Source organism: Salmo trutta, chromosome 17 (genome assembly GCF_901001165.1).
Source record: "Salmo trutta chromosome 17, fSalTru1.1, whole genome shotgun sequence".
Lineage (NCBI taxonomy): Eukaryota > Metazoa > Chordata > Actinopteri > Salmoniformes > Salmonidae > Salmo > Salmo trutta.
Window position 1 is genome coordinate 42,152,491 of NC_042973.1, and position 16,178 is coordinate 42,168,668.

The window sequence follows — 16,178 nt, forward strand, 5'->3', positions numbered from 1 at the left end:
CGCTTGATGGTTTTTGCAACTGCACTTGAAGAGACTTTCAAAGTTCTTGAAACCATCCACATTGACTGACCTTCATGTCTTAAAGTAGTGATGGACTGTTGTTTCTCTTTGCTTATTTGAGCTGTTCTTGCCATAATATGAACTTGGTCTTTTACCAAATAGGGCTATCTTCTGTATACCAACCCTACCTTGTCACAACACAACTGATTGGCTGAAACGCATTAAGAAGGAATGAAATTCCACAAATTAACTTTTAACAAGGCACACCTGTTAATTAAAATGCATTCCAGGTGACTACCTCATGACGCTGGTTGAGCGAATGCCAAGAGCGTTCAAAGCTGTCATCAAGGCAAAGGGTGGCTACTTTGAAGAATCTCAAATATAATGTTTTTTGGGTGACTACATGGTTCCATATGTGTTATTTCATAGTTTTGATGTCTTCACTATTATTCTACAATGCAGAAAATCATAAATGTGATATGTGATAAATGGCACAAAAGGGTCATGACACGAAAAAAGTGTCAGTCAGTCAGTCAATCGGTCATTCATACTGATGATTTGTTGTGCAGTTTCCCTTACTTTGAACTCAAGCTCCAGCTGTGCTTTTCTGGCCTTGACCTTCTCTTCCTCCTTCCTGGCTTCTTCCTTAGCTTGCCCTTACTGGCAGCTTCATTAAATAGTACCCACAAATCAAAAATCTCAACGTCAACAATGAAGAGGCGACTCCGGGAGGCAGGCCTTCTAGGCAGAGTTCCTCTGTCCAGTGTCTGTGTTCTTTTGCCCATCTTAATCTTTTCTTTTTATTGGCCAGTCTGAGATATGGCTTTTTCTTTGAAACTCTGCCTAGAAGGCCAGCATCCCGGAGTCGCCTCTTCACTGTTAACGTTGAAGCTGCCAGTTGAGGGCTTGTGACGCGTCTGTTTCTCAAACTAGACACTCTAATGTACTTGTCCTCTTGCTCAGTTGTGCACCGGGGCGTCCCACTTCTCTTTCTATTCTGGTTAGAGCCAGTTTGCACTGTTCTGTGAAGGGAGTAGTACACAGCGTTGTACGAGATATTCAGTTTGTTGGCAATTTCTCGCATGGAATAGCCTTCATTTCTCAGAACAAGAATAGACTGATGAGTTTCAGAAGAAAGGTCTTTGTTTCTGGCCATTTTGAGCCTGTAATCAAACCCAAAAATGCTGATGCTCCAGATACTCAACTAGTCTAACGAAGGCCAGTTTTATTGCTTCTTTAATCAGAACAACAGTTTTCAGATGTGCTAACATAATTTTAAAAGGGTTTTCTAATGATCAATTAGCCTTTCAAAATGATAAACTTGGATTAGCTAACACAACGTGCCATTGGAACACAGGAGTGATGGTTGCTGATAATGGGCCTCTATGCCTATGTAGATATTCCATTAAAAATCTGCTGTTTCCAGCTACAATAGTCATTTACAACATGTCTACACTGTATTTCTGACCAATTTGATATTATTTTAATGGACAAAAACAAGGACATTTCAAAGTGACCCCAAACTTTTTAACGGTAGTGTACTTAATGAGTATATACTGCAAACTATATACTATTAGTTAATTTTAGTATACTGTAAACGAACGGTATCCTTTCAGTTGAGTGTGCTAGCGCTTCGCATGTCTACCGGAAGTTGATGCTGTTGCTATGCAACTTCATGCTAGCTTGTTATTGTAAGAAATTACTAGCTAGACATCTTACGACTTCATTAGCAATGTCCATTGAGAATGCACAACGACTATACCACTTAGCTAAGCTAAGAATGACGTGAATAATCAAATCAATAAATGTTTTCCTCCATCTGTATTTGATGTTTCATTATTTGTGTCCAATCCTATCGTAAACCCTAAATGGCTCATCGGCACGCAATGCACTGTATGTGGCTCGAGACAGACATACCACACACAACTATGTAATAGTTAATAGACTGGCAAGTTTGATGTATTAGTATCCACCTAACATTAGGTAGCTAGCTAATATACCGGTACATACAAGCATCTGCTGTAATGATATGCTATGCAGTTTAAGGCTAGTAGTGTAGCTAACAAATAATCAGCCAACATAACATGTAACATAATATATTTGAAAAGTAATTACTTTTTTATTTAATTGCTCAACATTTTCTTAACATTTGTAATAATTAGTTAAAGCAATTAATATTTACATTTTGTATTTACATTTGTATTATCTCTCATTGGACTTTCTTCAAATCTGAAAATGTTGTGAAGCCATGCCCATTTTCTGAAGAATTGCATTATGGGCCCTAAAAGCACAGCAATAGTGTCCACTGCTTGTATATTTCGAAATTTGGCGAATTTAGTATGACATCCGGGAACCTTTGGCATACTAACTATATCCATACTATGACCAATAGTACTCAATAATTTTTTTTTAAAACAGTATAACTTTACACGCATAAAAACTGTGGATGGAAACATGCTTAATGATTAGAATCTTTCTGTATGAATGTATCTTCCCAGCTAGCAAATAATATTCTGAGAACCATGTTTCTTACAGCTTGGGTAGAGCATGTTGTTCTTTGCTTATTTTGCATACAACCTTCCCACAACTTTCTGGATTAAAATAAAATAGAAATTGGTAATGTTCTAGGAATGTTCTCCAACTGGTTGGACATTGGGAATGTTCTCAAATTGTTCAGAACACTTTAAGAAAGTAAGTTGAGACCCCGACTGAGTTAGAAGCTGAGCTTAAGTGATTGTGTTCTGTGCTGTGGTGTTGACCTCCTATGTACTCTTCACATAGACCTAATATGATTTGCTCCATGGTAATGGTGTGTTATGGTATGTCTTGCAGTTATTACTATCTTCAGGGGCAAGGTGGAGGAGGTGGAGCTGCCAGTGGAGAAGGTTGACATCATCATCTCAGAGTGGATGGGCTACTGTCTCTTCTACGAGTCCATGCTCAATACCGTCATCTTTGCAAGGGACAAGTGGCTGGTAGGCTTGTGTGTGTGTGTGTGTGTGTGTGTGTGTGTGTGTGTGTGTGTGTGTGTGTGTGTGTGTGTGTGTGTGTGTGTGTGTGTGCACATGCACTAACCAGACATGCTAGCAGAACGAACAACGCTCAAACCTCACAGACTTAACCAGGGATGAAAACCATAACCTGGCCTGGTGTTTGGTTCTTCTCACATGCAGCACAGCTGATAAATGACATGTCTTGTGTGCAGGATTGATTGCAGGGTCTTTTTTCCTCCCCATATTTTACACAGAAACCCGGCGGTCTGATGTTTCCCGACCGTGCTGCGCTGTATGTGGTGGCTATCGAGGACAGGCAGTACAAGGACTTCAAAATCCACTGTGAGTGTGTCTGTGAGTGTGTATGTTTAGTTGGCCCTGGGCCCTCACATAAGTCCTGCTGCCCCTAACTCGCTCTCTATTCCCAGGGTGGATCTTACCTGGCTTATGTTTCTGCTTCGCTAATAGACCGTGAATGTAGAACAACCATAGTAGCACATGCAAAAAAAAAGACACACACACAAACACACACACACACACACACACACACATTAGTATTGGTGCATTTGAACTTTTCAAAGGCATAAGTGATGATTGATCTGATATTACAAGTCAACAAGCCTCTCCATATCTGTGCTAGCCCACACTAAAGCTCTCCTGGAGGATTTGGTGGAATTGTTCATCTTCATTTCAGCACAGAGACCAGAGAACAGAGCCATGGCAGCAGAACAGAGGACAAGAAGCAGAAGCAATACACGCACCCACTCCACATACACACCGCCACAACTAGGGAATTACACACCATGAGACAGAGCTCCTTAGGCTTACAGAAACCCAGGCCACATGACTGAGCATTGAAGAGAAGTCCAGCTAGTGCTGTTTCGCTCTCTGCGTGTGCAGAGTGATGTTTTAGGGAAAGCTTTGAGAAGAGATAGAAGACGATTGGGGCACATTGTCCATGTTGGGCCCAGTCTGGTTCCAACAAACAGATGCTTATACTGTAGATGCCTTTTGGGAAGGGATGGCATGCTGGATCACTTAGTGCTCTAAAATAATGTTCTGTCATCCTGACAGAAGGGTTGTATTCATTAGGGCATACCATAGCAAAACATTTTGCAACAGAAAATGGAAATTTGCATTTCTTATCGGACAAAATCAGATAGTGCCTTCCTGTTTCAGTCCATTATCTTATGTTTAATGCTTAAGGAATATGACCTACGACTAGACAACTTCAGTTTTAGGGCATGAGAATGCACATCAACAGCTGAGGTGCGACCTTCTCATTATTCCTTCCTCCTCCTGTCGTTAAACTTAAGTGGTTCCACTTTATTGGGACACAATAGAGATGCTTACACACACACTATCCTATCTTAAAGATGCAATTCGGGATCTAAAATTATACAAAAATTTGACAGTCCATCTCTAAGTACTGTGGCCATGCATAATCCATGATCAGTTAGCCTGAGGAGAAAATATATTAGGGAAGAGAAGGAGAATCTCTCTATTTAGCTGGCAAAGTGCAACAGAGTCTAAGGAAGCTGTCTACGCGACCCTATAGAAGGGCAATGAAATACTGTAAATCCGACCTAGAGAGGGAGGAATATAACGTATGTTTCAGAAATGGCCCTCAATTCCCTGTTTAGACCACTACTTTTGACCAGAGTCCTTGGGCCCTGGTCAACTACATAGGGATTAGGGTGCCATATGGGATACATACAATGTACTCCCCCCTCTCTAGGGACGATTTATGTAATAGCCCTTCTTCCACAAAGGTGTTCCATAATGCGCTGTGTTTCCACAGGGTGGGAGAACGTGTATGGCTTTGACATGACCTGCATCCGTAACGTGGCCATGAAGGAGCCCCTGGTGGACATAGTGGACCCCAAACATGTGGTCACCAACTCTTGCCTGATCAAGGTCAGCTTTGTCTTCACGTCGTGTGTGTGTGTGTGTGTGTGTGTGTGTGTGTGTGTGTGTGTGTGTGTGTGTGTGTGTGTGTGTGTGTGTGTGTGTGTGTGTACAGTGGCAAGAAAAATATGTGAACCCTTTGGAATTACCTGGATTTCTGCATAAATGAGTCCTAAAATTTGATCTGATCATCTTAGTCACAACAATAGACAAAGTGTGCTTAAACTAATAACACACAAATTCTTGTATTTTTCTTGTCTATACATCATTTAAACATTCACAGTGTAGGTTGGAATAAGTAGGTGAACCCTTGGATTGTCTCTATGCTTGTCCAAAAGGGGTCCCCCACCCGTCTCTTCTACTGTTGCTCTCCTCTGCTGTTACCCGGCATCCGTCAAACTGTCGTGTAGTCCTGAACAGAACTACAGAGCTCACTCTGCTTCCACTCGCTCTGGAAGATGTTTACTTGTTATTTTGTGATGTCATTCAAAATGTTAAAGTAACATTTCTCTTTACTTATTTGAGCTGGTTTTTGTGACTGGACTTGAAGAAAGATTGACTGACCTTTATGTCTTAAAGTAATGATCGACTGTCGCTTATTTGAGCTGTTCTTGCCATAATATGGACTTGGTCTTTTACCAAATAGGGCTATCTTCTGCATACCAACCCTACATTGTCACAACACAACAGATTGGCTGAAACGCATTATGAAGGAAATAAATTCCACAAATGACCTTTTAACAAGGCACACCTGTTAATTGAAATGCATTCCAGGTGACTACCTCATGAAGCAGGTTGAGAGAATGCCAAGAGTGTGCAAAGCTGTCATCAAGGCAAAGGGTGGCTACTTAAAGAATCTCAAATATAAAATATATTTTGATTTGTTGAACACTTTTTTGGTTACTACACGATTCCATGTGTGTTTTTTCATAGTTTTGATGTCCTCACTATTGTTCTACAATGTAGAAAATAGTAAAAATAAAAACCCCTTGAATGAGTAGGTGTGTTCAAACTCATGACTGGTACTGTATTTATATTCCGGACACTGATATTTTTGGATTTGTGTGTATTGTTAGATATTACTGCACTGTTGGACATAGAAACATAAGCAATTCGCTGCACCTGCGATAACATCTACAAAATTTGTGTACGTGACCAATAAAATGTGATTTGATTTGTATATGTGGGTAGGATTTGTTGAGGCCCAGCAGTGTGAAAGCCTACAGTTTAATCAGAAAGCATTGAATCAGCGTTGTCTCTGGGCTCATGCAGAGTGGGATTTACATAACCAGTGTTACTGTTATATTTATAATGGGCCACCAGCCGAGATCTACCCCTCAGAATAAATAAAAAAACATGACTTTAAAAACATAAGCTCATTCAACATTAACCTATTAAAAACTGTTCTGTATAAATGAGGTTTGTGCAGTAGGCTATAGGCTGAATACATTATAATTGCATATTGGCTACACTTGAATTGCCCTGCCAATGTTATTAACCTCACACCATTTTAACATTATATTTCAAAACGTGATATACTGGTAATAGATAATTGGTTGTATTACTTCTTTTGAGGCATAAATTGAAATCATTAGCGCTTTTTTAATTTTACTGGTGACTGATGGCGCCTGTATGTGATGGTCAGTCTCAGCGGATGGAAAGTGGGAGGGAAATGGAGTGTGTGTGAGAGTGAGAAGCCCCTTAAATTTAAATTGAAAGAGAGCAGCGGATAGGCTGCCTCTCACCGTCCCTCAGCTCTTCCTCCCTCCTCTGACTGACCACAAAAGGGACACCGTCTTCCATCTGATGGCGAAATTCGAGTCACACTTTATTTCTGACTCAAGCACAAATTCATGTTGTTACTCGTATGACCAGGGAACATGAAATACTCCTCGATATTGGAAAGACACAAGTCGCTAATAACAACGCATGTCTATCGATACACTTTGTAATGCGAGTGGATAGGGGAGCGCTTTTTATATCTTATAAAAGTGTTGAATAAACTGACAGAGCTTAATAAAATCTTAAACATGAAGTCAATCATAAAAACAGCAGATATTGCTGTATTCGTTGACAGTCTCTCTCTAGTTATGGTTTTTAAAGTTTCAAAATCAAATCTCACATTAGAGTCGACTATCAACTTTGCTGTGGGCTCGTGGAAGCTGCAGACAAAGTGATTTGAGTGATCTCATTGGCCAGCCGTAGCCTATTTGCACTTGATTTGCTCTCCGGGCCTTCCGGGTAGGCAGAGTTTGTACCTTCAGACATTAAATGGTTGAAAATGTAAACACTTTGAGCACCTGGCTCGCAGGGCAGCTGAATCAAGTAAAAATAAAACATCTGGGCTTTTTGTTTGGTGATTGACTGACTAGGAATGCCATGGAGATCGTGATCGACCGGTTGGGGATCACTGGGTTACAGTAAAGGGACAGTAAACAATCCACATACCAATCACAATTCAGAGGTGTATGACCTCATCTGTAACTAGACAATATGTTACCGTAATGTGATCCTTCAATCTGAGCCTTCTGGCCATGCTGGCCATCCTTCACTACTGGGTACAGGGATTGTTCCATGCATGATGCTATGCATCTATTCCCATGTCTAGACCGCTAATTGTGTCGTTTGTCCGAGGTGCCCTTCTTATCTAGTGTATTGATTGAATTGTTCTGCCCTTTTCTCAGTTCAGATGTTACATAACTAAAATGTGTTTCTATTGTTGCTATCTAAAGCCATTAGACTGTAATAATAGGAAGCAGGGAAATAATCTTTGAAACAGTCAGTGTTTTATCTTCAAGATTTTGACACTGGTGCCTTATTTGTCCTTCGCGCCTGTAAGATGAAAGCCCTTTGAAAATGACAACCCACTCACATGCTGTTGCATGTCTTCTAAATGGATTACAGGATGAATCATGTCATTAATCATGTACACAGACAGTGTGCAAAAAGGAGCTTAGGCTGTTAAAAAGATCAAATGAGTGCCTCATGTTCAGAACTTGTGAGTGAGAAAGAGAGAGCTGAATTGAATTGTCGTCCTGCACTATAAAAATATGACTTTCAGGAGTTTGTGGTGCATGACCAAAATAAACCGTTTTTACTCTTATGGAAGCTGGGATTTGTTTGCGAAAGATAGCAGGGGAGCTTGACTTTGTATTGCGCACTTCTTTTTTTTTTATTTTTTTTTTTACAGCTGATCGCGCGATACATAAGTCATTTTTTCACTGCAACTATGTGGGTCTGACCAGAACAGAGAGCTGTGTTCCACTACCATATGCTCTCCTCTCTCTCCTCTCTCCCACTGCAGAATCACGAGGCATCAGATACCCTGTTAAAATATGGGATATGAACCAGGGGAGGTCTATAAAGGAGCAGGACACCAGTACAATGCTACCCTGACAATAGTTACTGCCTTGGTCCTCCAGCCAAATGACCCCATCTTCTCCTCGTTCTCCCCCTATGGTGGGGTTTCCTTGGCTCGTCCCTCTGGGGGGAGGGGGTACTGGGGTTTGGTTTCAGTTGCGTGAACCTTGAACCAAAGGGAGAGGTTGGAGCAGAGTAGCAGAAAGCAGAGGCCTCATCCTTGGTAGAGAGAATAAGGGACTCAGGGATAATACAGGACACAGTGCTCAGAGGCACCGCCACATAGATCATATGACACCCATATAAGACCTGCACCTGGACACACTCACACCTCTCATCTCCTTACAAGACTTAATGCAAGACTTGACTAGCCTCCCATGGCACACTGCTTAATGGCCACCCACAGAGGAAGAGTTAGGCCTACAGATGTAGAATATTAATTTGACCTGTATTTTCGCAGCAAAAAAAATCCTGCAGCAACATCATTTTGCTTGATCAGTAGTTAGGCTATTAGCTGGTCCAAATGAGGGTACATGAAAAGTGGAATACTGTTAATATAACTGTGTGTTGAGTACGGGTTTTCAGTGAATTTATGTAAGTCACGAAATTCTCAGCAACAAAAGAGTGATAACATTTAAATCCTACATCTGTACATGTACATGCACAATGGAGAAACCACTGTGCTGGCAGTGAATGGTGTGAATAGAACCCCAATCACTATGGATTCTGTATATGATTAGCATTAACAATGCTAGATGTAGATGTAACAGAGCAGTGTGGTTATTCTCTCTCTTCAACAGGAGGTGGACATCTACACAGTGAAGACTGAGGACTTGTCCTTCACTTCAGCCTTCTGCCTTCAGATCCAGAGGAACGACTACATCCACGCCCTGGTCACCTACTTCAACATTGAGTTCACCAAGTGTCACAAGAAAACTGGCTTCTCCACCGGTACGTCCTCAACTCTCTTTCTCTTCTCAGTGTTGTTCTCACTCTCTCTGATTTGTTTTACACAGGCTAATATAATATATTATGAACTGGGTGCTTCGATCCCTGAACCCTGATTGGTTGAAAGCCGTGGTATATCAGACCGTATACCATGGGTATGACAAAACATGTTTTTTTTTACTGCTCTAATTACTTTGGTAACCAGTTTATAATAGCAATAAGGCACCTCAGGGGTTTGTGGTATATGGCCAATATACCACGGCTAAGGGCTGTGTCCAGGCACTCTGCGTTGCGTCGTACATAAGAACAGCCCTTAGCCATGATATATTGGCCATATACAACAACCTCTCAGGCCTTATTGCTTAAGTATACTATGGTATAAATACTATAGTATTTACTGTAGTGTTTTTGCTGATTTTACTATAGTATTCATTGTAGTGTTTTTGCGGACTAGAGTCAGCAAAAACACTACAGTGAATACTGTAGTTTTACTGTAGTATACTGTATTTTTTACAGTTAACTATAGTAGAAATACTATAGTAAAAGAACTGTAGTAAATACTATAGTAATTAATGTAGTGTTGTTGTGGATTATAGTATACTGTAGTATTTACTGTTTGTGGACATTACGGTATTATTTACTATAGGGTTTTTGTTTAATTATCTTTGACATAGAAGTGGAGTCTTTCTCCTTGAGGAAACGTACTGGAGAAATACTAAAATACAAATTGTTCACAACTTGTAGGTAGGTCATTCTGGGGTCTGAATGGATAGTTCAGCATTCCACTCTTTTCTATAACCTGTGTGGAACACAATATGATCTATACTTGGCATGTATGTTTCTCACTTATGGGTGGCACAAATTGGGACATGGGGAAGGGCAATGGGCTGTATATGCAAATGAAATACTGAAGTATTTACAATAGTTAAACTGTAGTGTTTTTGCGGACTGTTGTGTTTTTGCGGACATTACTGTAGTATTTACTACAGTGTTTTTTGTGTGAATAATGCTGTAGTTTTTACTATAGTATTCTACAACATTCTATAGTAAATACAGTGTGTAGTGTATTATTCTACAGTATACTACAGTTTACAATAGAATTCTATAGTAAGTACTGTAGTATTTTTTTCATGTGGGAGGCCAAGCTCCCTGCCATCCAGGACCAATATACTAGGCGGTGCCAGAGGAAAGCCCCAAAAATTGTCATGGCAAGCGGTACCAGAGCGCCAAGTCTAGGACCAAAAGGCTCCTTAACAGCTTTTACCCCCAAGTCATAAGACTGCTGAACAATTAATGAAATGGCCACCCGGACTATTACATTGACCCCCTTTTGTTTTTTACACTACTGATACTCACTGTTTATTATCTATGCATAGTTACTTCACCCCTACCTACATGTACAAATTACCTCGACTAACCTGTAACCTGGACATTGACTCAGTACCGGTACCCCCTGTATATAGCCTCGTTATTGTTATTTTGTTGTGTTACTTTTTAATAATTTTTTACTTTAGTTTATTTGGTAAATATTTTCTCAACTCTTTCTTGAACTGCACTGTTGGTTAAGTAAGCATTTCACGGTAAGGTCTACACCTGTTGTATTTGGCGCACGTGACAAATAAAGTTTGATTTGTTTTGATTCATTAGCACTCTTTGTACTGTAGTACTAGCATCTCTCCAGTTCACTGTGTCGTTATCAGACCAGCTCCTGACAGACCCAGGGTTTCATCCTTTTAATTGGCAGCAGCAGCAGCAGATTACAGGCTAGGAGAGTCCTGTTGCTCCCTGCCCACCATCCTCCCATCCTCCCTGTGGGTTCCATCCTGATCTGTATTCACAGACAAAGACCCCCCTTTAATGAGCTCTTTGATGAGCCAGAAAGGCCTGGAGTACAACAGCAAACACTGATACCACTGGAAATTAGAAGACCTTTGAGTCCCCAGTTGATTTGCATGATCCAGAGAAGTTGTGTGATGAGCTGAGTTCATTTGGCAAGAATCGTGTTTGGATTTGTCAGTGAGCGACCTCTAGTGGTGATGTGATGTTATCGCTCCTCTGTGATTATATGCATAATGTCTTCAGTAGTTCGCCTTCATCAGAGTTTGTGATGCAAATAGGAGACTTTAAACTGTGACTTTCTGTGGCTTGCATTATGCAGAGGCAGTGGCTAGATGACCATGTGTTGTCACTCTTAAAAGTGGACAATGTCTTACTTTTGACCTCCAATCATATACAGCTCTTCCAGCTCTTCTTGTATTGATTTGAGCCTGTCCATCAAACCAAATCACCTTAGCCGATGCTAAACCCTGCTAGCCTCACTGAACCTCTGATACACATCTAAATGCGCACATGGAGGCCTAAGTCCTCTATGGCCATTGATTTCCTATATTCTCCTGTAGGACAGGTATTTCTAGTTTCAAGTTTATTCGCCACGTGCACAGGATACAACAGGTGTAAAACAGTACAGTAAAATTCTTACTTGAGAGCTCTTTACCAACATTGCAGTGATTATATAGATAATAATAGATAATAGAACAACACAAGAAGTACGATATAAATTGAAGAAACACGAGAATGCAAATATATACAGGTATCTTATTCAATGTACAGGGGTACTGGAGTGGTTGAGGTGGGTTTATACATAAAACGTGACTGGTAGTAGGATATACTGTAGAAATACTTATGGTAATACACTAATGGTAATATATACAGTACATGGAAAAAGAGCACACATAGAAACTTGGGCATATGCTGTATGCTGCTGGAAAATATCACCCATTGAACCACCATAACAAATACAGCCCTATCTATTCCGTTCAGGTTCCCACTGAGTACAGCTTTCATAATCTGTCTGTTTATGCAGCATGATCAGCAACTCAATTTATCCATGAGCCCTCAAACGGCATGCCTTTAAAGTCTGAGGTACAAAGTTATCCCAGGACAGCCGGCTGAAATTCGATTAAAGTTATATTGACCTTTGAGCCTTTGAGCCTTGGCCAAGCTGTAGTTTAACAGCGCAGGCACATGTGGGCGCACGTTGTTTTGGGCGGGGGTATTGGGTATCAGCAGTATGCAGCTGGAGTGAAGCTGAGACACGCAAATACAAACACACACACACACACATGTGCGCATATTGTTTATAGACCCATACAAACACACATGCACAGTCAGGTTCAAAATGATTGGCACCATTGATAAAGTTGAGCAAAAAAATATTACAAATACTTAGCTATATTGTAGGCTCCAACATTTTTGTTATTATATTATTTTAGAATACAATTGATCAGAGAAAGAGATTTTGTTTAACAAGTCATATTTTATTTTCTCAAAAAGATAGGGGTCAAAATGATTGGCACCCCTGTTTTCAATGCATTTCAATACCTCACCTTGCGAGGATAACAGCACTGAGGCATTTTCTAAAATGTTTTATGAGGAGAACACATTGGGAGGGATGTTAGACCATTCTTCCATACAGAATCTTTCCAGATCCTTGATATCCTTCGTCTGCTCTTATGGACTTCCCTCTTCAATTCAAACCACAGGTTTTCAATGGGGTTCAAGTCAAGAGACTGAGATGGTCATTGCAAAATGTTGATTTTGGGGTCAATTAACCATTTCTTTATGGATTTTGATGTGTGCTTGGGGTCATTGTCTTGCTGGAAGATCCACATGAGCATATACACACGAGCACACATACTGTACGCATGCACAAACACACACACACTTCAACTAGCAGAATGCATGTGGGCGAGGTAATGGGAGAATGGAGATTGACAAGGACAAACATCAGTAGGGAGGGTCAACTCAATCAATTCCTCTTATCTGTCTGTTATATCAATGTCATTTGATATCCTGATTTGAACCAGCATTTTAGCATGACCGATCCACAGTGCTGTATCTACGCTTGTAAATAGCATGATGATATAGTGAATCACGTATACAGTCAGAACCATGGGTAACTTTTTTTAGAACCAAGAGATTAAAAAAAACAAGAAGAAAAAAACTTTGTCTAATGTTACAAAAGTTGTGTCTTCGTGACTAAAAAGTGCATCAGAGGTCCAATGTCAAAGGTGAAAAGTTAAATGTATGTTAGTTTTTGTTGGGGGTCAAAACTTTGGCTCATGATTGTTTTGGTTTTAAGGGTCAGGGGTCGTGTCTACTCTAAGAGCCAAATGAACTCTGCGCACTTCACTTGAGTTTCTGAACAAATCTCCCATTGACAATAATGCATTATTTATATGAAAATATGAATTAAACATACAGATCTGAAGTTCAGATTTGGCCCTAACTGCATGCCTGTCTTCCTACAGCCCCTGATGCTCCGTTCACACACTGGAAACAGACAGTCTTCTACCTGGAGGACTACCTGACCGTAAAGAGGGGCGAGGAGATCATTGGCAGTATTAACATGAAGCCCAACGAGAAGAACATAGTGAGTGTCTGGAATCTATGACCAGTAAAAAGTAATTCACTTTGAAACACTTATAGGGGCAGTATCCAGTCTTTGACTAAAAAGCAAGGTTCAATGGAGAATCTGCATTGAAAATTCTTTGTAGTGCAGGAATAGTGTTAATAGTGTTCGGGAAACCGCCCCATCTAGTGACCAGAGTCCTGGGGCCTCATTTATCAACCGTGCATACATTTCATACTATATTCTGGCGTATATGAGCATTACATCCCCGCCTGGAAATCGCCCTCTATTTACCTTTTAAGGTAGCAGAAACGTCATCATTTACTGTATGATTTGGAAATGTTGGAACTGGGCCATGACCGTTTCTAAAAGAAACACAACGGCAAATTGGATTACATTTCTGTAGAGGTGTGGATAGAACGTTTTAATATTTTGCAGTGACTTTTTCAAACGAAAAAATGCATGCTCCCAATAGCAAGTGCCAAACACTGGCCGCGCATTCTGCAAGATTGATTGTCTATTCGAACGATTGTAAAGTAAATGCTACAGCCCACACTTCTATGCAAAATAAAAATTGTTCTTCAATAACTTGTTGATCAATAGATGATTGTATTTCTCCTGCCGTGGTATAGGCTTTGAGATGAAATAGGCTATGATGTCGCGCTCCTACCGCACACCAATACTGTAGCCTACCCATACTGTCAAATAGTTTCAATAGGGTACCAGTCTATTTACTTTCAAGCATGCTTGGCTATTGAATAAGTGACGGATGAATGGTAGCCTAATAAGTGTTGTGTAGCGAGAATAAACCAGTAATGTAAGAAAAGGAGATGTCCTGCAATGTGATTATGCTTTAGGCCTATTTAATCACATTTGAAGAAACATAAGCCTACCTACATGCTGCTATGTGATCTCCTTACCATCGGCAAATGCATCATTACGTTTGAATGTTTTTATTCGCCTACCAGTGTGCGTAAAACACAATTTCCCCCAATACAATTGTCCAACCATTAGAAGTTGTGCGTACGCATGGTCTGAGCTGTGCGTGGAGATTCACACTTTTCCCGTCAAGTTCAAAATGTATAAATACCAACCTTTGCGGGAAGACTAGCGCATGCAAGGTTTCGAGTTTATTTTGTGCACACGCACCTTTGATAAATGAGGCCCCTGGCCCCTACCTACTGTATGATAACTACAGACACTGGCCCAACAGGGATAGGTAGAGTTCATACATACATTTGTACTTGTCTAACAAAATAAAGACATAAGGTCAAATCAAGTCATTTCAGGCAGGCGAGGCATTTAAACCAACATTATATGGCTAGAATGAAACCCAATTCCACCACTGCCTCTCCACAATAGACTGCTTGTTTGAACTTCAATCATCATCTTTGCGATAGAGGTCAAAGGAGAGAGAGCACTAATCACTCCCAGACCAAACAGCAGATGAGGATAGCAACCGTGTCAGTGCCCCACTCCTGATTGAACACTCACTTAGATTTCTCTCTCTTTTATTCCCTGGTGAATTACCTCTCTCTCTCTCTCTCTCTCTCTCTCAGCGTGACTTGGACTTCACCTTTGAGCTGGATTTCAAAGGACAGATATGCGAGGCAGCCATCTCCCACGACTACAAGATGCGCTAGCTAGGTGTCCAATAGGGAGAAGCCGGCGCGCAATGCTGCCTGCATTCCCACAAATACACAGAGGGAAAGAAGAGGCACTCCTCTCGACAACAGACAATAATGAGGATGGGGTGGAGGGAGTGCATTGGAGGGATCAGAGAGGATGGATGGAGGAGAGAAGTTCAGATAGAGGTAGGAGATGGAGGGATGAGAGAGGGTGGGATGCAGGAATCAGTGAGGAGATAGAATAGAATATATGAAGAAGGGGATGAGAGAGGATGGAGAGACATGGAGGGATTGGCTAGATCAGAGGAGGCAGGTTATGATGAGAGAAGCTCATCAGTGCAGGGGTGGCACTCCAACCAATATCAACATGCTCACATTGACACCTCTAACTGGCACTTTACTGTTAGGCCAACTGTTCAGAGGACAACTTTGAATGTAACACCTTATGAATTCAAGAATGTTCTTGTCATTATGAATGTTATTGACTGATCTACACTGTATGTGAGAGGTGGCAACCAATGTTATCTTCTACAGCAAGTTTGGAGCCCATATGATCAACTACTGTATTTTTCAGGAACTTCACATTTATATTGCATATAATGATAATATATATATACATCCTACAGCCAGTAGTTATGATTTTTCTTCAAATAGGCTTTCCAAATTACCCAATTTTGCATGTTTTTTAATAATCTTCATATCTGGTAAAAAGTACAGTAATTGAATATATCGGAAATTCAGTACTGCATACTGTATTGTGTAAGGATGTGAATATATATATATATATATATATATATATATATATATATATATATATATATATATAAAATATGTGTATTTGCAGTCAGGCGATGTACTGTAGCTTTTTAGGTGGGTGCAATATAACAGTATGAGAGCTCATCAGACATTTGCACAGCTTGCACTCCAAAG

General features: G+C 40.5%; 1 protein-coding gene across 1 annotated transcript in view; it reads left to right on the forward strand.

Annotated features, from left to right (window-relative positions):
• Window positions 1-16,005, forward strand: part of LOC115152214 (protein arginine N-methyltransferase 8-B) — a 37,805-nt gene extending 21,800 nt beyond the window's left edge. Inside the window, exons 5-10 of the mRNA XM_029696834.1 lie at window positions 2,833-2,975; window positions 3,248-3,335; window positions 4,795-4,910; window positions 9,062-9,212; window positions 13,520-13,641; window positions 15,180-16,005. Coding sequence (XP_029552694.1) covers window positions 2,833-2,975; window positions 3,248-3,335; window positions 4,795-4,910; window positions 9,062-9,212; window positions 13,520-13,641; window positions 15,180-15,263 — 704 coding nt within the window. The 3' untranslated portion in view covers window positions 15,264-16,005. The remainder of the gene's footprint in view (window positions 1-2,832; window positions 2,976-3,247; window positions 3,336-4,794; window positions 4,911-9,061; window positions 9,213-13,519; window positions 13,642-15,179) is intronic.
• Window positions 16,006-16,178: the final 173 nt, after the last annotated feature.